The sequence below is a fragment of the Mytilus californianus genome, unplaced genomic scaffold, assembly GCF_021869535.1.
Source record: "Mytilus californianus isolate M0D057914Y unplaced genomic scaffold, xbMytCali1.0.p SCAF_1, whole genome shotgun sequence".
Lineage (NCBI taxonomy): Eukaryota > Metazoa > Mollusca > Bivalvia > Mytilida > Mytilidae > Mytilus > Mytilus californianus.
This window is the reverse complement of record NW_026262581.1, coordinates 39,255,610-39,278,070: the sequence shown is the minus strand read 5'-3', so window position 1 is coordinate 39,278,070 and position 22,461 is coordinate 39,255,610. Positions and strand designations below refer to the sequence as shown.

Below are 22,461 nucleotides of genomic sequence, written 5' to 3'. Positions count from 1 at the left end.
ATGAAAAACACAATGATAGGTCACCGAGTTTTGTTTTTAAGCTACAGGCTATAAAAATATGAAACCTTTTGTATGGACTATACAGAGAAAAATTTTAAGGTATCATTATATGAATATTTGAAGGTAAAATGAATGATAGAATATCAATATAAAATGTGGAAAGATATAGCTCTTATAAAATGCTTTCAGAATACCAACAGAAAAAATTGACATGTAGTAGACAGGGCCTCGGCTCCGTGTTGAAGACCGTACTGTGACCTATAATTTTTAACTTCTTATACATTGTGACTTGGATTGAGAGTTGTCTCTTTGGCACTCATACCACATCCTCTTATTTGAATGTACATTTGTTTCAAATATTTCTGCGTCAGTGATATTCTAAACGGCCATGATAATGAAGAGAGATATAAAAGCAGTTTTAAAATACGTATCAGAAAAACAGGTTTATCTTTAATTTCAAACATCAGACTATAATACAATGCATTCAATACCTTTTTAATATCTAAGCTATGTTCATGATCGAATTCATCTATGCAGAGGTTCAGTCCCAGCAACCAGAGTAATTTTCTACATATTTTCAACTTTATCATTTTTCATTCCATTAAAATTAATTGAATATCCTATATTTACCACACTTTGCCATACAAAAAGATCAAATTGCTGAATGACCCCCCTCCTTAATTATTAAAATATTCCCAGTGGCATTAAGGTCCGTACTGGCCATGATAAATAAGTATAAATTAAGTACCAGGGTTAACATTCTGTATAAGGAGATGACCATTTGATTTTTAGGGGGGGGGGGGGGGGGGGTTAGAAAATTATATTCTAGTAGGAGTTAAAAATAAATAAGTATGACCAGGCAGGATGGAAAGAATAATCTGCAGGATGCAGGAAATAATTGTGTACAAAAGTTGAATAAATCAATCAAATAGTCGCCCTTTATCAGTAACTGTATGTATAGATAAGGGTACGTTTTTATCAATTGTCACCTGGTGAGATTGTACAAGGTAAAACGAGGATTCCACATGGCTAAGGTGTTAATTGACTTCTTAATTTATGGCCTAATACTATGTAGATGAAGTGAGTCCCGTTTATTTATCTAATTTATTCTTCCCGTTAAGTGTACGACCTAAGCGTGAATTTGTGACAATTAAAGGTACAATTAAAGCCAGGCGGCATATCAGATCGTATATTACCGCAACCAATAACACAGCAGTAGTCCGTTTTAAAATCTTTAAATGTGTCATTGTTAATAAAGTTATCTCGTCAATATAATTTTTATATTTTGATTCAAATGATGCTCATGTTGCTTTGACATGTAAACGCAAACATTTAATCAGATGATTTTTTTCCCAAGTCTGCATGGTCACTGCTTATAACCGTTAGCCCCCAGTTGATGAACTCTCGGAAATTATCGCGTGATTTCATAGTTTGGCTAATTAGATTAGACATGCGCAGTTAAATGTGAAACTGGTGTATTATAAACCAAATTATATGCTATATATACAAATAATTTAAAATTAAAATAATCAGCTGGTCAAAGTTTATCACTTTCCATAATTTTCAAAAAAATCGGACAATCTATTCTGGAGTTATTGTCCCTGAAATATCATTCTTTAGTAAATATAAAAGTGTTTGGTTTATAGCTCAAACTAATGCAGTTGAAGCAAATCTGACATTGGTAGAATTAATCAGCAGGTCAAGGTCTATCTTCTGTGGAATTTTCAGAAAATCGGACAACCCATTTTGGAATCATTTCCCCTGAAATGTCTTTTTTTATTTTTTATTTCGCAGTTTTTTTGTTATTATCTTAAAACCTATAACAGAATAACAGAAATTTTAAGCAGTAAAAATGTCCAAAACAATAAGATCTACAAATAAGACAACTTGGCTGAAATCTTCAAATGACCCCTTATAGATATATTTCTTTTTAATGATGATTTTAGCCTTTTTACATTTTTTTAGGAAACTATTATCTATACTACTAAAATAACGAGGTCCAATTTGTTAGCCGGAATGACGTAAAAACGACGAATCAAAGAATTCAACTTTATGTACAACTATTATAGGACAATGGTGTTGTTTAAAAATTACTCCATTCCAGGCCCTTTTGTATTCCACATAATTAGTATCGTTTTCATAACAGTGTGGACGAGACCATTTTTTGGCGCGCTCAAGTCTCCCCATTGACTGGGTTAAATTAGGTAAACGTTCGTCACTATATATATAACGCCCACTTATCACGTCGTATTTATCATAGACATTTAAACTGTGGGGTCACCAAAGGTTCTCAACGCCTTTACATAAAAGCATTATACAAACAGAAAAGTCTTTTAATTAATTAGATATACATATAGATATATACATAAATAGAGGCAATTGAGTAGTGTAGTACTAGAATATCCAAAGCAAACTAATCATATGAGTTCTTTGTATGACTGAATGATTCAAACGATTATCCATGTGAAAAATATCCAGTTAATTTTTTTTTTTTTTTTTTCATCGTCCGGAACTCTTTTCACAAACAAATCCTATACATTGAATAAATGGTAGGTTACTCTTAAATGTTCACAACGTGGGAGTATGTTTTCTCTTCTAAGATATTTTGTGAATAAACCCTATCGACTTAAAGTTTTTACAATGAAAATCCAAATGTGTAAATGTATTTTTCGATTATTTAATGATATTAGTTCTGAACATTTATTATTATCTAAAATGAAACTGTTGTGTGTGTGCTGATATAAAGAATATTTCAAACAAATTTCTTTAAAGTTTTGTGAAAAGAGTTTCACTTTATGTATCGAAATGTGTAACAAGTGTTTATTTAAATCCCCACTGGAGGGCCTCTGACAGACTGAGTGAGCGTAAAATCATTATTATCGATAGCCGATGACAAACAAGGTAAAGGTAAATGATTCAGTACTATTAACAACAAAAGTACTACGGTTGTCCACACTGTTACGGGAATACCTCTAATAATACCAATAATTAACAAGTTCCGTGTCGAATCCGATACCGATACCAATAATAGATCTATGTCTTTCTGTTACCTTCTGTAAATCACTCATCTATCAGGAGAACCTGGAATTCTTCCAGTACTTATTTTATATCTATGTTACACTATAGTACACTATTTTAGCCAGTCTGTTTTCTTCCACCTCAATACCACTATTAATTTGGTTAATTAGTTAAAAAACAAATTTTGTTTATAGTAAGTTTATTCTGGTAAGAATACAAGCCGGGACGGGTTCAAACAGAAAGATTTTGAAAGCAGCGAAAACTGTACCTTTATCGGGTGTGTTCTAGTAGTTAATAAAAAGAATCTTTCCAGGTAAAAATCTTCAACATTATATGATCTACTAGTAAGTCAACATGGTCGAATCGTCAGTTGACTTCTTACAGGAGTTGTTGTCTATGAAAGACATATTTTACTATTTTTTATGTTTTTGCAAAAACTATAATAGACAGAGAGAAATTGTAATGAGCAAAAGTGTTCCGCAAAATAAGATCTACAAATCTGTGGCGAAGTCAATTAAGTTAACTAATACTTGTCAATTAGAATTTATTGCTTAATTTACAAGTATTCAAAGAGCGATTAAAAGTTCAAATAAATGTTTTTCACTGAGACACTGGCCGAGATCTGACGAATTCTGGTGTGATCGAATTGTGTCTTGAAGTCCATTGAGAGATCTTATATAGTCTAGTGGTCCATACAAACGGTCCATAGCTGTAGGCCGGTTACGTAGTAGTCTGGTTGTGGAGTAATACTAGTCTGTGGTTAATTGTCAAACTATGCAATTAACCCCTGACGGATACATGTTATTTCACAGTAGACATGGTCATTTATTGGCTGCAGGGTATATGTCAATAATATTCGCACAGATTGTTATTAAGTGTCTAAAGGTTACATGTAATCGTCTCGGTTTTGCTGTATTTAGTTACTTCCTGATGATTAACGTATAGAACACAATTGTGTTACATAATGCCTTCCATCCAAAATAGAACGAAAGTTCAATAAAATACGGTATTTTTCTTCCTGTAGGTTATTCTAATAGTTTATTGTAAGGTTTCCGGTAACCATCACCACATATCTAAAGTTTATAAAGTTCTATAAGTCCAATATCATGATATAATAAGTTCATCACATTCATCAAGTCTAATAGCTGGATATATTTACACATAGTTCATTCGAATCATCAGTTCAATATTTCGGTTTACATAGTTCATGTTTTATTTCCATCACCATCATAGTAAGTTGTTCCTCAATACTGGGTAGGAACGCAAATGTTTATACAATTCTATTTACACAGTTCATAGGATCACTTTAAAATTATTTACACGGTTCGTCTTCTGCTAGTGGATTCGGTCGTCTACGTTGTATGGTTTACAATCCAGTCCTTTTACGAAGTAGTCGACGTATCTAGCTCTGGGTACATCTTTCTCAAGAGACTGGTCGCATCGGTCTTCGATCTTGCATCGTCTTTGAGTAATGGTGCAGAGGGAATCTTCTCTCTGGAATCAGGTACTTCTGTCCCAACCATTTGCGTTGTCACCATTTGGTACCCATCGTTCGTGGCATTAGAACCCGAACTCACACCTTTCTTTTTGGCTAACCAAGATTTGTTTCTAAAAAACTTACAGTACAAAAATATAGCTATTCCAATGAATATCGCACCCAAACCCAGGGATAGACCTACTCCCCAATTCCGAAATTCAAAATCGTTTTCAATTCCCCTTAAATTTCTAAGTTTTTCAATCAAAGCGTTCATAGGAATTTGTTTAATCGCCTTTAGTTCTCTTGGTAGTTCAAGCTTTGTAAAATTTGGCAAAGCAGCATGAAAGGGTTCCCATAAACTTGTATTCAGTACTTGAAAGGTATTTAAGAATATTTCGAACGTTTTTTCTGTTAAAAATGTACTTTACATTTGATAAGTAGGTAATAAGGTCAAATGATCACTCATAGCGGTACAAGTTCGCTTTAAATTAATTATAGTGGTAGGAGGATTAATTATCTGATCCGTCAACATGTTTGTATTGTCATCACATCTAATAGTGATTCTAAATTCATTAATGGTTGTAACTGCCCACATACTATCGGTCAAATAAGTTGCCATAGGCAAAATTGTGTTTGGTCGTACTTTCACTGTACATCTTGTTTTCCAATTTTCTATATTGACAAATAAGGCTATGATACATAATTTACTTAAATTAACTGGATAAACTGGACTTTTAATTTCACAAAAATTAACTAAAGGATTGGAACACTTGTCAATTTCATTGGTATTTAGCAGCATATATTTAGTTTTTTCTTGGTTTGCAGCAATAACTTCTGCTTCTAATTCATACTGAGCAACCATATTGCTCGAGTCAGATTGTTTATCAGTTATCGTAGTAGGTACAGGTAAGTTGTGAATCTTATAAATGTCATAAGTGTCTCTTATATCTAGTAATGGTAACGTAATGATAATGATTATTTTGTTTTCGTCCAAAATGTACTACAGGTCAAAATTTATAAAAATTCCAAATATCTTTAACTTCGTCACCAGGTATTTTTAATGTCGCCGGTAGTCGTCGTTTTATGTCAGTCAATAGTACTCGTAAATTACATAATACCTATTAAAGCCCTCACTAAATTGTGTACATGTTCCTTAGATACCAATTTTGTTTCGTTAGCCCCAATATCAGTAGGTTTCTGATTATTTTTTATTTTAACCCTATTCACAGACATGTTATCTTCCATGTCGCAAATTTCAGATGTTACAGACGAAAAATCAGTGCTAGACATGTTATCATCAATGTCAGAGACGTCATAATCGGAAGGCGAATTTTCTACTTCTTCTTTTATGACTTGATCATCACTTTCTATTTGACTATTATTGACAGTATCTTGTTCTGAGAAAATTTTCTTCCCCCTTAATTTTTTAGATAATTCCATCAATGGTATATCATCTTCTTCATCAGAACTTTCCCTTTCTTTTTTATATCTTTTTGCAATTTGATTTAACGGAGTGTCTGAATCTATGCTTTCATCATCAGAGGAGTCTTCTGATTGTGACTCAATGGGAACTACATACGCAGCTTTACGTAATGCCTTACCTTGATTGTTGTTAGGAATTTCCAAATCTTACTTAGCCAAACGAATTTGTTCAGCATGAGCCTTTGTGGTTGTCCCATCTAACTGATTTTTTAAAATAAAACTAACAGGTGAAGTTTGTTCTATAATCCTATAGAACGGAGTCCATTTTTTTGAAAGTTTGCTTGCCCTTCTATGATTTTTATAAAAAACTGGGTTTCCTACCTCAAACTTTATATCTTTGCTATGTTTGTTTGCGTTCTTAGCTTGTTTCTGCTTAGATTTTTTCATGGTTTTATGAACAAACATAAATGATTTATGTTGTTGTTGCAAGGCAATTTTATGATATTCCTCCCCATTGTATTTTCTCCTAGGCTGTAAAATGTTATCTAAAGGTAAAACTGGATCCCTGTTATATAATGCATAAAAAGGTGAAAGTTGGGTGGACACATTGATATTGAATCTAATTGCTGCTAAAGCTTGGTTCAAGTATAAATCCCAAGTTGTGGAATGATCTTCTATTAATTTTGACAAAACATCATGTAATGTTCTATGAAATCTTTCTATTTTAGCATTACCCTGAGGATGATAGAATGAAGTTTTAATATGATTTATATTAAGTTCCTTACAAACTTCCTCCATAGCCTTAGAACAGTTTTCCCCTCCGTTATCACTTGTTAGAATTTGAATCCCAGAATGCCTTGAAGTAATTTCTTCAATCAAAAGATGTGCAACATTGTCAGTGCTTTTTGTTGCGACACTAAAAGCTTCTGGCCACCCTGAGTATAAATCGATAAATCCTATAATGTACCTGTTACCTGACATGGTAGTTGGATACGGTCCACTCAAATCTACCCCTACATGACAAAAAGGATAAGGCGGAATTTTTGTTTCCTGAATTGGCGCTCTAACCTTTTGTAAATTGCGTGATTGACAAGGTACACAAGTAGTGACATAATTATACAATTCCTTAAACATGTTTGGCCAAAAATATTTTTGACGAATGGAATCAAATGTTTTGTCAATGCCCATGTGCCCATTCTTATCATGATATTGTTCTACAACTGCTTGTTTTATATGAGAAGGTATGTACAACCTTATAATAGGATCATTATCTACATTTGAAATGTAATAAAGTATGTCATCTATTATGATGTACTTGTTTTACACTGCCTCGGGTACCTTATCGCTTACAAGTTGTTCCTTTAACTCACGTAATGTTTTGTCTTTCAATTGTTCAATTGACATATCAAATTCTTCAAACTGAAAATTTTCTTTTTCTGGAATATCTTCAACTAATTTATCATTATTTGCATAATCAGAAAAATGAAATCTATTTGAATTAATCACATTAATTTCGTAAGTATTGTCACTAATATCCGGATAAGGATCTGGATTTTCGTTTCGTTTTTCATCTGCAGGTAATCTAGACATAAAATCTGCACACACGTTTTGGGGCCCTGGAATATACTGAATAGTACAGTTATAACCCGTTATGTTCAATGCCCACAGTTGAATTTTCTTATTTTGCATTGGTGATTCCAGAATGTATTTCAAAGGCTTGTGATCTGTTTTTATCACAAATTCAGCATTATACAAATAATGATTCAATTTTTGTAAGGCATAATGAATCGCAAAGGCTTCTTTTTCAATGGTTGACCAACGTGTTTGCGTATCACTCAATTTATGAGATAGGAAGTAAATTGGTCTTTCAACTTCATTTTCACCCTCTATTGGGCTGGCTTGTAATTGCGTTAAACAAGCACCTACACAATTATCACTAGCGTCCGTGTAAAGCACATATGGTTTATTCAAATCTGGATATGCCAATAATGGAACTTTCACTAATTCACCCCTTAATTTTTCAAAAGCAACTTGACAAGTGTTGGTCCAATCAAAAACCTTGTTTTTCCAAGTTAAGGCAACTATAGGCTCCGCAATTTTTGAAAATGAAGGTACAAATCTGCGATAATAACTCAAACAACCTATTAATCCTCTAACTTCCCTGACATTCGAGGGAGCTTTCATGCCTTGAATGGCCTTAACCTTTTCAGGATCTGGTTTTAGTCCATCTTTACTTATTATAAAGCCTAAGTAATTAGTTTCATCTTGCAAAAAATTACATTTTTTCAATTTTAATTTTAGTTTGTGTTGTCTTAATCTATCAAAAACTTGTTGTATGTGGCCTAAATGTTCTTCCACTGTTTCGGAAAATATCAAAATGTCATCTATGTAAGCAGTTGAAAAATGTTCTAACCCTTGTAGTACCTCTGTAAATAATTCACTAAATAAACTGGGCCCTGAGGCGAGACCAAATGGCAATACATTGAACTCAAATAATCCCTTGTGACATACAAAAGCAGTCTTTTCCTTATCCGACTCTTTGACCTTTACCTGATAATATCCTGACTTTAAATCAAGCGATGTCATTACTTTGGCTTTACCTACTGAAGCAAGCAAGTCATCAATCAGGGGCAACGGAAAGGAATAAATTTTACTGGCTGCGTTCAGGTTGCGATATTCCACGCACATCCTTGATGTTTTATCCTTTTTAGAAACGATAATAATAGGCGCAGCCCAAGCCGACCTAGATTTCCTAATAATATTAGCCTCTAATAATTCCTCAATAGCCTTATCTATTATTTTTCTCTGATTGAGAGGGGCCCTATAAGGTTTTAATCTGATAGGTGGATGATCCCCGGTATCAATAGTCATTTGCACTGTATCAGTGCACCCCAAATCTTTGTCTGAAGTTGCAAAAATATCTTCATTATCCCTTATCATTCTAAGTATATCCTTTTTAAATTCTTGTGGTACACTTATTTCAGACTCATCTAACTTTTTGAGTTCCGAAGTTCCTTGTGATTGATTAACATTGACTAAATTTATTTCTTCTAAATGAGAAGCCTTACCTACTACACAACCTCTTCTTAACCTAATTGATTTGTTTGTGTTATTTACAATCATCAAAGGAAACTTCCTATTTTTATTAAAATTAACCACCGTATTACTTATCATTAAGCCTGGTTCTGTACTAACATACCCTGAAGCTACAGGTGAGATTTCTAACAATTTAGTACTTCCAAAACTTGGATTGTTCTTAAGGCCTACGGGACAAACATTAATTGTTTGTGGTTTTAATACGGCATTTACGGTTAATCTTACAATTGAAGCCACATTAATATCTTCTTCTAATGGAACATAATTTTTTTGAATTCTTAAACATCCTAAATCAAAATTTTGTGACTCCATTTTGTACTAACCAATCTTTTCCTAAAATAACATTTCTGTTCATGTCTCTAACAACATAAAATAATTGAGTAACTTTTGTACTACCTATTTTAAATGTAAGGTTTGCACAACCTTCTACATGTAAAGACCCCCCCATTTACGGACTGTAAATTAGCCGTTTTCTTTAGTAATTTTGGTTTATCCCTCAAAGTTTCAAAAATTCTTTTGTGTATCAAAGAAACACTAGCGCCTGAATCTACGAGAGCTCTATATCTTTGATTTTGAATTTTAATTAAAGTTGAATTTGGAGCTCCTGCAACATTTATAGAATAAGTAGGTAATTTCTTTTCAATTTTACTCTTATCACCGGCTTCAACGTGACAAGAGCGCTTTAGTTTTCCTGATATACACACCAGTTTTCTACCATGTTAACAGTCCTAGGTTTTCTATTTGGGCAATTTGGCCTAATATGTCCCCGTTGATTACACTGATAACAAATTATCTCATTATTTCTTCCCGAATTCCCTTGATATTGTTGCGTTTCAACTGCATTTACTTGTCTATATGTTCCCCTAGAACGACAATCTCGTGCTATATGTCCTACCTTACCACAAGAATAACAATTAAATTCCCTGTTTCTACCCGAATTTCCGTGATCTGTTTGCATTTCTACGGCATTAATTTGTCTCAAATTTCCCCCAGAACGACAATCACGTGATACATGACCTACTTGACCACAAGAATAACAACGTTTTGCATCACGATAATGATCAATTTCCATTGGTTCATGAGAGTTCAAAGGTTCAGTCCGTCCTGGTCTAGTTAATGTCATTGGTCTTATCGTTTTATACCTTGGTTCGTCTACCCTTTCCGTTCTTAAAGTAAATCTTTTTTCTTAAGAATGAGCTAAACCATCTATAAAAATGCCTACGAGTTCCCTTTCTATAGCTTCATTATGTCCATCTAAATCTGAATATGCCTCATTTGCCAAATTCAATAAATTTTCTGCATAAATTTGAACAGACTCGTCCCCTTTTTGTTTTAATTGTCTCAAAAGAGTTGACTCATGTTGAGGGTCCGTAATTTCTCCAAACCTTGAAGTTAATTCTTTTTTTAATTGTTCCCAAGTGGTATCCCGATGGTCTCTTAAATACCTTTGTATGTAATCTGAACAAGCCCCTTTACATGTTTGAAAAGCTATTTCCTTAATTCGATCCCTATCATTAAAAAATAAAGCATATTTTTCAATTGATTTAATCCAGGCTTTAAAATCTTTCGTATTACCTTCAAAAGGCGTTATTCCTTGAACTACGTTTTGAGAACAAATGGCTGATTTTAACCCTTTTAGTTCGGCGGCTACATCGCCTTGAATAGTAACTACTTCCCTTAAACCATGAAGTTCGTTCGCGACACCGTTGAAAGCTAATTCTACTTTTTGTGCTGACATAGAAGTATCTTGGTTATCCATTAAAAAAGAATGAAAGCTATGGTAATTGCAACTTACGTGGTTCCTTTCTATCGTATAGTGGTTAGAAGTCCTGGTTGATCCTTGGTCTGAACGGCACCAATTTGACTTATGTGGCGAAGTCAATTAAGTTAACTAATACTTGTCAATTAGAATTTATTGCTTAATTTACAAGTATTCAAAGAGCGATTAAAAGTTCAAATAAATGTTTTTCACTGAGACACTGGCCGAGATCTGACGAATTCTGGTGTGATCGAATTGTGTCTTGAAGTCCATTGAGAGATCTTATATAGTCTAGTGGTCCATACAAACGGTCCATAGCTGTAGGCCGGTTACGTAGTAGTCTGGTTGTAGAGTAATACTAGTCTGTGGTTAATTGTCAAACTATGCAATTAACCCCTGACGGATACATGTTATTTCACAGTAGACATGGTCATTTATTGGCTGCAGGGTATATGTCAATAATATTCGTACAGATTGTTATTAAGTGTCTAAAGGTTACATGTAATCGTCTCGGTTTTGCCGTATTTAGTTACTTCCTGATGATTAACGTATAGAACACAATTGTGTTACAAATCCACTTGGTTGAAATTGTCAATTGACCGCTAATCAGAGAATTGCCCTTGACAGTTGGTTTAACCTATCATTATATAACTGATCGCAATGAAGGGAAAAAAATATCAAAATTACATATTTTTTACCAGGTGAGCGATTCAGGTTCTTGGGAGCTTTTTGTTTAACAATATCTCACTGTGGATCTTACTGCCTTCCAATGGTTATGTTGCAAGCATCTAACTTGATCAATAAGCAATGGTAATTTACATGTAGAACGTAACCAAGAGTTAATGGGTATTTCACAAGTGCAATCTCTCATTGAAATAGCGACATTAACGGTAGTAAATTAATAATCGAAGTGTTATTGTTTGAAATTTTAAATGGGATGACATATTAAATTGGGTAATCCTTGAATATTTGTGAATATAACCCCTAATAAAATAAACCTTCTGAAAGCATCGGAATACGCTAATTACCTATTTCCTTTTATCAGCTGTCACTTCTTTGTTTTACATATATAGTGGAGCGTCGGAGATGACAATTTTAGAAATTTAAATTACCTACATACCTCAAGGCATTATAAAAGCTCATTGGAAAGCTGGAATCGTGTACTTTTTGAAAATATGTGTCATATATATGAAAGCTGATGCCATCATGCCTTAAATCAAGGTCAAAGGTCATCACTAAAAAAATCCTATTTTCATCTAGAGAAATCAATAATCCACTCAATAAATTATACAATTAGTATTATGTATCAATGCTTAAGTTCCGACTTAGATGTGTTTAATATTTGCACATTACGTCAGAATAGCGTATTATTTAACTTTTTCGAAGGTAACACGTTTGAAGGAAATTTCAAAGCCTAATAAATAACTGCAACCGAATGATCTTGATTTTCGACCTCGATAAATAGCATTTCTGGACAAGATATACATACATTTGACAATAATAGGTACTAATAGAGTATCCGAAATACATTGTTGATAAAAATCCAACAACATTTGCAGGTTAGATTTCGTCTCAATATTCCAGGATTCGACATGTCACTGAGTTTTCTTGAAAACAATTCCCACTGTTAGTCTCAATACACGATAATTTTTTCCGATGATACAAGAAGCATGAGTTATTGAAGTCGGGGAAATTTGGACTGCCACTGGAATATGAGGGTATATTGGATAGGGACAAGACTCTTTTACCAAGAAATTTTACAACTAAAATTTATCGTAAGTTATACTGAAATGTTCATGACTTACGAGTATTTTTTCTCGTAATATTGTTTAAGAAATGAGTCGCTGCTCCTTGTTAACGCATGCTGCCTGCACATGTTTTCCCCTTACTCGAACAAACAAGGTCTTGTAGAGAGTCTGATGTCATTTGGCCTTTAAAGAAAACTGGCTCTTACTTGTCATTTTGCTCAATTTTCCAACCAAACTCACATGGCGTGTCATTATTTGGGTTGGCAACGATTGCCTACACCCAAACTTTGCTTGGTCATATTTCACGTACTAGTAAAAACTTACTCACATGGCGCAAGCTTTATTACACTTTTATCTTTATATATAGCCAACTGTTGTCTTAGCAAATTTAAATTGTGGTGCGATTTATTGAACTTGTATTCCCGTGTGCTAATGCTACAAGATTACTGAAGTGGCTTGCTTTCGTCCTAAGGAGGTTTCATACCGACTTTTTAGCGATTTTACAAAAACTTGAAGTGGAATAAAATCCACTCAAGGCATGAATGATCGGCAGAAATTCGGTAACAACTGGGTCAAAAGACGAAACAGTGGCGTGAACTGGGATAAATCGTCTGTTATCTAAGCTGTCAATTGAACCAGTTTGAGCACATACTTCTTAATTTTGTAATTTTTAGCATCAGGTAGAAATGGACAGCCAGAACAAGAAAACCAGTATCACCTGATTTGATAACAATTCTATCCTTACCGTCTTTTCCACAAAACATAGCATCAGCATGAAAAGCAAGGGAAACCATTGTGGTATCTGCCTCTTCATGGTTACAACGTGAAGTCGGGCAGCTGATATCATCACTGTCTGACGGCTTTTAAATAATTTTCGATTTTGCTTTGATGTTATTTGCGGCTTTAAAGGCATCGCCAATAGAACTGACTCTTGCAAATTAAATGTTCGATTTACCATGTCCTTGTTTAGAAAAGAACACTATGGCATCCATGTAGTGCTTCTTAATTTAAGCATTGAGTTTAGAGTAACTGCAGTAGGTCTTACTAATGTTATTTGGTAAGAAAGATTATAATGCAACGTCGTTTGAAGCGTTCATTTTGATTGGATCATTTTTTATGGCATCAATTCACAATTGATGTTATAAAAACGTACGCACAAACGCAGACGACGTATGGCAGATTTTAAATGTATGATTTGACGTTGTTTTCTGTCAGTTTCATTAGAATGGAGATAACAATATTGTATACAATACAGTTATCTCCTAACTGGTACATGATCAACATTGATAAAATAACAAGAGTCTTTTTGTCTTTGTCTATTTTAACTACTCTTTGTGCAATTTGGTCTTTATGCCAAGCATGTGGTGAAACGTGCAGCATGATAAACTGCGTTATTAAGCAAATTCTCAGGCTTTATTTGGTATATGAGGTCGCCTGCTCTAACAGAACCATCATTTAGATTTGCTAATCTTCCAGCATTGTATGTAATGTTTTCACTTTCTATGAGACATTTTCTTGCAAATTATACACTTTAATGTATCGAGAAGCCGGGTCAACATTACTTTCAACCAACAAAGAATTGGATAAATCTGGCTTCATATCTGGTGCTTCCTTTTTAGCCGTGCTACTGATTTTAGATTCTGTTTACTTGTGTAGCTTTTAAAACAATACCTGTGATACCTAAATATGGCTGAATCGGTTTACGTATCATTACATTGATAGTTCATTGAAATGAATAAATAAATCGTCACGTCTCACTGCTGCAGCATTTAGCATACTTTTTTCTAGATTCTGTAGCTTTTCTTAAAATTCCAGCAAATACAAAATTGCAGATTATTTACTTGTCAACTCTAACTCCAGAGCACCTTTTCTTTGCATCGGACGGCGCCAGTTTTAACGAATTAGTAGTGTAATTGTCCATTACTTGAATATACAACAGATCGAACACACCTGAAAACCAAACGCAACATACAATGAGTGTCACTTTCACGGTTTAATTCAACAAACACGACTAAACAATAATACCCATCAACAACATAAATATCTCGCACAGCTTCAGAAATTCAAAAGTAAACAAGAAATACGAGAGATAAAAAGTACAAATGACCGTCGCAAAATTGCCTAAGACAGATTGTCACGCTGGCACGTTCCTCAGAGGAATCAGTCCGTAGCGATTCCCTCAAGGGACATCGCGGATTAATCCAAAAATAGTTCGTTTACATCGTGTGTGATAGATTCCTCTAAGGCATCATTAAATAAACGTAATATTTAAAGGTATCACATATTCCACTAATGCAGTTATCATACAATACTACATGTCAGAATCCTCTAAGACATCACTGTATAAAGTTATCATACAAGACTATATATATATATGACAGATTCCAATAAGGCATCATTGTATCAAGGAATAGTGTATGACAGACCCCCTCCCCCAATGCATCGCTGTATAAAGGTATCATACTATATTACATCACAGATTCCTATAAGGGATCATTGTACTCAGGAATCATGTCTGACAGATTCTCCTAAGGCATTGTTGTATAAAGGCATAGTGCATAAAGTTATTATACAATATCAATGACAGATTCCCAAAAGGTATCATTATGTAAAGATAGTCCCCAAAGGCATCATTATGTAAAGATATCATATGTGACCTGTTCCTCTATCTATCTTTACATAATGATGCCTTTGGGAAATCTGTCAATAATATTGTATTCCTCTAAGGCATCATTAAATAAACGTAATATATAAAGGTATCACATATTCCACTAATGCAGTTATCATACAATACTACATGTCAGAATCCTCTAAGACATCACTGTATAAAGTTATCATACAAGACTATATATATATGACAGATTCCAATAAGGCATCATTGTATCAAGGAATAGTGTATGACAGACCCCCCCCCCCCCCCTTCCCCCCTCCCCCAATGCATCGCTGTATAAAGGTATCGTACTATATTACATCACAGATTCCTATAAGGGATCATTGTACTCAGGAATCATGTCTGACAGATTCTCCTAAGGCATTGTTGTATAAAGGCATAGTGCATAAAGTTATTATACAATATTAATGACAGATTCCCAAAAGGTATCATTATGTAAAGATAGTCCCCAAAGGCATCATTATGTAAAGATATCATGTGTGACCTGTTCCTCTATCTATCTTTACGTAATGATGCCTTTGGGAAATCTGTCATTAATATTGTATAATAACTTTATGCACTATGCCTTTATACAACAATGGAATTTGTCATATGATAACTTTATACAGTGATTTCTTAGAGGAGTCTGACATTTAGTATATGATAGCTGCATTAGTGGAATATGTCATACCTTAGACATGATACCTTTATATATTACTTTTATTTAATGATGCCTTAGAGGAATCTATCACACACGATGTATTGTTGGCTTATAACTATAAACCAGAACAGTGTCGGTTCTACGTGACACATATCCGGAATTGAAATTCTGATAAAATGCAGATGTTTAACCAATTATATTGCTTATTACTAATTTTCTTCAAAAAGTAAATCAAGTCAATTGAAGTATTATACGACGGCTTTACGATTGTACCTTTAAATTACACAATTATTGCACGGTCAAATAATGCTAGGTGAAAACAGTGATTTGTTTGTGTTTTTATCCACAATTTTCAGAAGCTCTGTGCTTTAAATATAGCACTTATTTAAAATGTCCTTAGAATCTATGAAGTTCAAGAGTAACCATATTAACCAATTTAGTTCACAAATCATGTTTAGAAAAGGGCTAATTATGAGATTATTCTATCGAAACAGCAGTGGGGTCTTCGATGACAGTTGGATAACGTCAGTTTAGGCCGTTTTTAACGTCATTGGCACCACATTTGACATTTACTACACATATTTTTTTGAAGTTGAGTAATCGATAGACATTTTGAGACATAAATATTCCATGTGGTATTTAGGTAATTTAAACTCGTGAACTAAGCGTCTTTTTTAACATTCGCCGCTCAACTAATGTGATCTCAACGACATATGTTTGTTCGTTACGTATCCTTCCGAATTCTGACTAAACCGATGGCTTTCGATGAAACTTTTTATCATACTAATCCGTAGAATTTTTTAATAGTGTGCCAAAATGAAGTTCATATCAATTTTTTTCAAAAAAACATAATAAAAAGTATGGGATCGGGGCTTTTTTTCAAGCTACAGATTGTGCAAAACTGTCAGATTTTGTATTGATTATGCATGAAAAACCGAATTTTGTGTGATAGACAAAACTAAACGATAGAATTTTAAGATAAAATATGGAAAGATAGCTCATATAATGTGCTTTCTGAATATAATAATCAAAATAGGGTCACGGGCCTCGTTTTCTTGCTACAAAACAAATCAGGTAAATTCCTAACAAATTCCTTTATACAAGTTACATTATCTGAGTTACCTCCCCTTATATGGCAAAGTTTGAAAAAAATATCAAATCAAACAAAAGGATTCTGTATTTGTAAAAAACAGTTATCAAAATAAGAGTAAACACACAGTTTTCTTCATTTAGATGAACATTATTACAAATGTATTACAGTTTTCTCTCAAAACTTGCACATTTTATTAAAGATCTGGACCGATTGTTTTCTGCTATTTAACAATCCAATATGGCGGAATACACCCGATCTACCTTAAAGGCTTCAAAACTTTAATTTAATTGACCTTGACCTTATTTCATGAAATTGTTGATCAACATTAGCTAACATGATTGGTAAGATCTGATTTGCAGTTGATTTATGTCATTCAAACATGAATTGGAAATGTACTTTTGTACGTATCAATGACTTCCAATACATCATTCAGCATTATCAATGACGGTGAGACTTTTTGCATTATTTGCTAGTGTAATTTCAGATCGCGATGGCAAATGGTCTGACTGGGAATCATGGTCTGCATGTACACTCACTTGTGGAGCAGGATTGCAAACAAGAACACGTGCTTGTAGTAACCCATCACAAGCAGGATCTGGAGAAAATTGTTTAGGAGATGGTTCAGGAACACAGACGTGCAATAATGTTCTATGTCCAGGTTAGTTGTAAGCATGTAGTGTTATACGTAGGATCAGCTTAAGGTGCTACTCGGATCTTATCTATATAAGACACTAACAAGCAAATGCATATCGAAACAAACATTAGATTGTCATTTTTTTTTCTTCTTTTCAGTAAACCCATGCTGACTACTGTTTATTGTTTATAATGATGAAATTAAAGGTCGAAATGCGTGTGTGCCGAGGACATAGTGGTGACTACACGGCATTGGACACTTTACTATTTAAAAAAATAAAGCAGCCACCAAATCTCAAGCCATATAACTATTATTTAATAAAATTATATTTTTGTCCATCACCGTTGATCGTAATTCGGATTATTCTGTTATAGCCTATCGCGTGAGAAAAGCTCTGTGTATCAATATAATAATATATAATACAAAGCACAAATTACATAATAGCAATTACAGTTACTTGTAACAACAATATAATCATGACATTTACATAAAAATAAAATAAAATATTGAACACACAATACAATAAATGTCCTCAAGTGCCCTTTCCCTCAGTTCCATAGACTGTTTAATAAAAGAGCCTATATATTTCACCTGCTGGCTAGTAGTTGGATTTAGAATGTATTTCATATTATTATCAGAAAATCTTTGTATTGGGTTTTTAAATCGTTCAAAAAGACAAGTCTTAAATCATTATTTATTTTACATAAAAAAAAGAAATGGGATTCATCATCTAGAACTTTGCACGTATTACAAAATCTTTGAGGGCGAAGACTAGTTTTATGTCTCCCAGTTTCAGTAGCGAGGAAATTATCACTTATTCTAAATTTGCATATAAGTTTTCTTGTATCGAAATAATGGTATGTCAAATAGAAATGCTTGTTTATATTCAGTTTCTATATGTTTAAACAAAAGGAGTTTACTATTTTGATCAAGAGATGATATCTTAGTGTCATATATTTCTTTATATCTTTGCTCAATTTCGTTCTTTACTAAAATTCTAACAGGCTCTTTATTTGTTTTAGATTCATTTTAGGTTTGCTAATATTATTGTCGGACCTTATATGATTTACACATGAGTACCACGAGTATATACCTTGATCACGAAGTGACTTTGAAACAGAATAACACTCCTTAAGTAAATTAGATTAGTTTTCACTCAAAAGTCGGTCTTCATGTGGCAAAAAAACAATGAAGGGGGAATCTTCCTAATTCAGATATAGAGGCAATGTCAACCTTACAATGTTAGAGTAGATCTATTTCTTTACTTCATCCCCGAGCGGGGCTGGAACCTGTACTTTTCACTTCTAACTTCTACGACAACACCGCCTTGCATTGCGAATACGCCTTATCCCCTCCTAACTATAGCTGATAAAAATCAGCTTTCGTTTCGGGAGGTGTTACCTTCTCGTAGGTATTAAACAAGGACATCTAGACACAATACACGAAGTATATTAAAGTGTACAGAAATGTTCATCTGTTCAGTATAATTACAGGATGCTATTCTTTTTTTCGAAGCATACAATCACTATGAATTTGTAATGAGATATGTCTGCCTATGTGTAGTGACAACTGTAAATTATACCTTTTCCATCGGATTTCTTATGATTAAGAAATACCAGGCGTTAGAATATTCATAAAGTGCATAGAAAATCAATCTCACAATGTAAGAGTAGATATGATTCTTTACTTCCTCCCCGAGCGTGGCTGGAACCTGTACTTTTCAATTCTAACTTCTACGACAACACAAGAAACACGCAAAATGTATTGTGTCTAGATGTCCTTGTTTGATACATACGAGAAGGTAACACCTCCCGAAACGATAACTGATTTTTATCAGCTATAGTTAGATAAATGCTAGGCGGTGTTGTCGTAAAAGTTAGAAGTGAAAAAGTACAGGTTCCAGTCCCGCTCGGAGAGGAAGTAAAGAATCAGACATTGTTAGGTTGATTTTCTAGGCACTTTATAAAGGAGAGGCGAAAGATACCAAAGGGACATTCAAACTCATAAGACGAAAATAAACTGACAACGCCATGGCTAAAAAAGAAAAAGACAAACACAAACAATAGTACACAAAACACAACATAGAAAACTAAAGATAGAGCAACACGAACCCCCACCAAAAACTTGGGGTGATATCAGGTGCTCCGGAAGGGTAAGCAGATCCTGCTCCACATGTGTCACCCGTCGTGTTGCTCATGTTAGTACAAACCCGGTAATAAGTCCAATTCGGTAGGTCACATTCGGGAAAAGGGGACAGGATTGTAGTTACGACATTAAGAACATATTCGCTATCATCTGTGAAACGAATATATATATAACGGTCAACCAACTCGTGATGGCGTCCGTAAAATTTACGAAGGAATGATTTCACCTTCACCACTTGGAACACACACACACACACACACACACACACACACACACACACACACACACACACATATATATATATATATATATATATACGTCTAAACATGTGACAACTTTATGACAGACATTCTCCATAACACGTGGTTATAAAGGGCTAACACCATATATATATAATTCGTCTCAAATTTAGCCCAACAATGTTAGATCATCAAATTTTTGTTCTTCCCTCAGCGGGATTCGAACCCTTGCGTCTGTGACATCATGACATCATATCCAGGTGAAATCGGATACATGACATTTCACCTGGATAGATGCACACGCCTGATGGAGCTAGTTTGTCTAGCGAAATATTGCGTATATATATTTAAGATCTAATAGAACTTTTTTAATGTATCAATTAGCGTGTGTAAGTTATATTCTTAGACACATTTATATATATATTATATACATTACATAATTACTCTAAATATCAGCACAACAATGTTAAATCTGCAAATATATATATAATGAGTGCCTATAAATAGCAACACATAACATACAAATCTATTTGAGTGTGGATTAATCAGAACAAAGATTAATACAATTACACAAATGAAATTATAAATTGCCTAACAATGTTATTTTAACACACTATTTAGTATGTAAACATTAAAATGTTAAAAATATTTACAATGCGATAATAAATAAACGCAATATTTCGCTAGAGAAACTAGCTTCATCGAGCGTGTATCTATCCAGGTGAAATCGGATGCAGATAAGAAACTTTTGCAGCTCATTGTACATGAATTTTGCTGCCTTGTAAATAATTCAAAATTTGGATGAAGTTCAAGATTATTTATTTAATTACGAAATTTGTGGTTGAAGTTTGCAACGTCCATTGGCCAATATTACAGAAATATAAAGAACGATGCTGTATAATTTATTATTCTTTATCTTTCCTGTATCTTTTCTCGTCTTTTTCATTAAGCCCATCAGGTTCTAAAGTATGGAGATGGTGGATCCAAAAGTTTTCTCTTCTCCTTTTCGTCGTGGTGTCCCACTCAGTGTTCACTTCTATGATTTGGAAAGTAACATTATCAAAAGGATGTTTCTTTGAGCGAATATGTCTTGTGAGGGGACAGTTTTTTGTTGGTTTTGTACCATGATCGATGGTTATTTAGCCGAATATTAAATTTGTCCATTGTTTCTCCAACGTACTGAATGCCACAGGTGTTACATCTGAATACATAAATTGATTTCTCCGTTTTACATGTTGGAATTTGTGTAGACGGTATAACTTTGTTTTGTAAAGGAGCTGATGACAGAACTGCTACATGTAGTATTGGCAGCTTTACAACATAAGCAATTACTTCTCCCGCATTGTTTGTAGCAACCGGGAGGTTGAGTAGGTTGCTTTGTCAATACAGCTGTCACTAATTTGTCACGGATGTTTTTAGGTCTTTTGAAGGCCATGACTGGTGGAGAGGAAAATACTTTTTTTCAAATTGGAGTCATTCTCTATAATTTTCCAATGCTTTCGAACAATGGATGACACATTTTTAAAATTAGGATGGTAAGTGAGTACAAGAGGTGTTCTGTTGTCTCCTTTATTCTTATCCTTGTACTCCAGAAGTTCTTGGCGGCTAGTTCTGTTTGCTTTTTCGAAATCTATATCAATGCTGTTGTTATTGTATCCTCGAACAGCTAGATGTTTACGTAGTTGTCCAAGTCTAGCATTTTGCTTATTTTCAGTTGAGCATATTATCTTGATTCGCAATGCTTGACTGAAAGGGATACCACGGGAGTAGTGTTTAGGATGGCAACTTTTTTGGAGAGAAAAATTGATGTTTGTCTGTTTTCTTCGTATGGAGATCCGTTATAATGGTTCCGCTGTGGATGTAACTCGTAGTATCAAGGAAGTTTTTTTTCTCCATTGATGTTTCGTGTGTAAATTTAATTAAATGGTAGAAAGAGTTACAGTGTTCTAGAAATTATTCAGATGGTCTTGTGAATCTGTCCATTTAAAATCAATATCGTCAATAAATCGAAACCATGATAATGGCTGGTATGGAGCACTAGCCATGAGGCGTTTTTCAAGTTGGCCCATAAATATGTTGGCATATGACGGGGCCATTTTGTGCCCATACTAGTGCCGTTTATCTGTACATAGTGTTTTGTCATTGAAAGACAAGTTGTTGTTCATATATATATATATATATATATATATATATATATATGGGTGTTTTTAATATAACCTGTTTGATTAGACTCTGAAGAGCTTGTAATAAATGACACATCATCACTGCAACCGATCGATAATATAAGATATATAAATCTGCGTGTCGTGTGCAGAATGTCGTCCCTCCTCTGAAATTTATCACCTTACCTATTTTACAATAATTTGTAAAGATAAAAACTGAACCCTCAATTGTTTTAAGCAAATGGATACGTATATAGTTAAATTTAATTTTCTCATTATCTCATAAATACTTTTCCAAAATTTTTCTAAAAATCCACAAGAAATAAAATAAAAGTGGTTATAATATTCTTCTTCGTT

The 22,461-nt window shown here is 33.8% G+C and overlaps 1 protein-coding gene across 1 annotated transcript in view; it reads left to right on the top strand.

The window, feature by feature from the left end:
- LOC127702350 (signal peptide, CUB and EGF-like domain-containing protein 2) overlaps positions 1-22,461 on the top strand; it is a 239,303-nt gene that overhangs the window by 87,614 nt on the left and 129,228 nt on the right. The window contains exon 6 of the mRNA XM_052206494.1: positions 17,409-17,582. Within this exon, the coding sequence (XP_052062454.1) occupies positions 17,409-17,582 (174 nt within the window). The remainder of the gene's footprint in view (positions 1-17,408; positions 17,583-22,461) is intronic.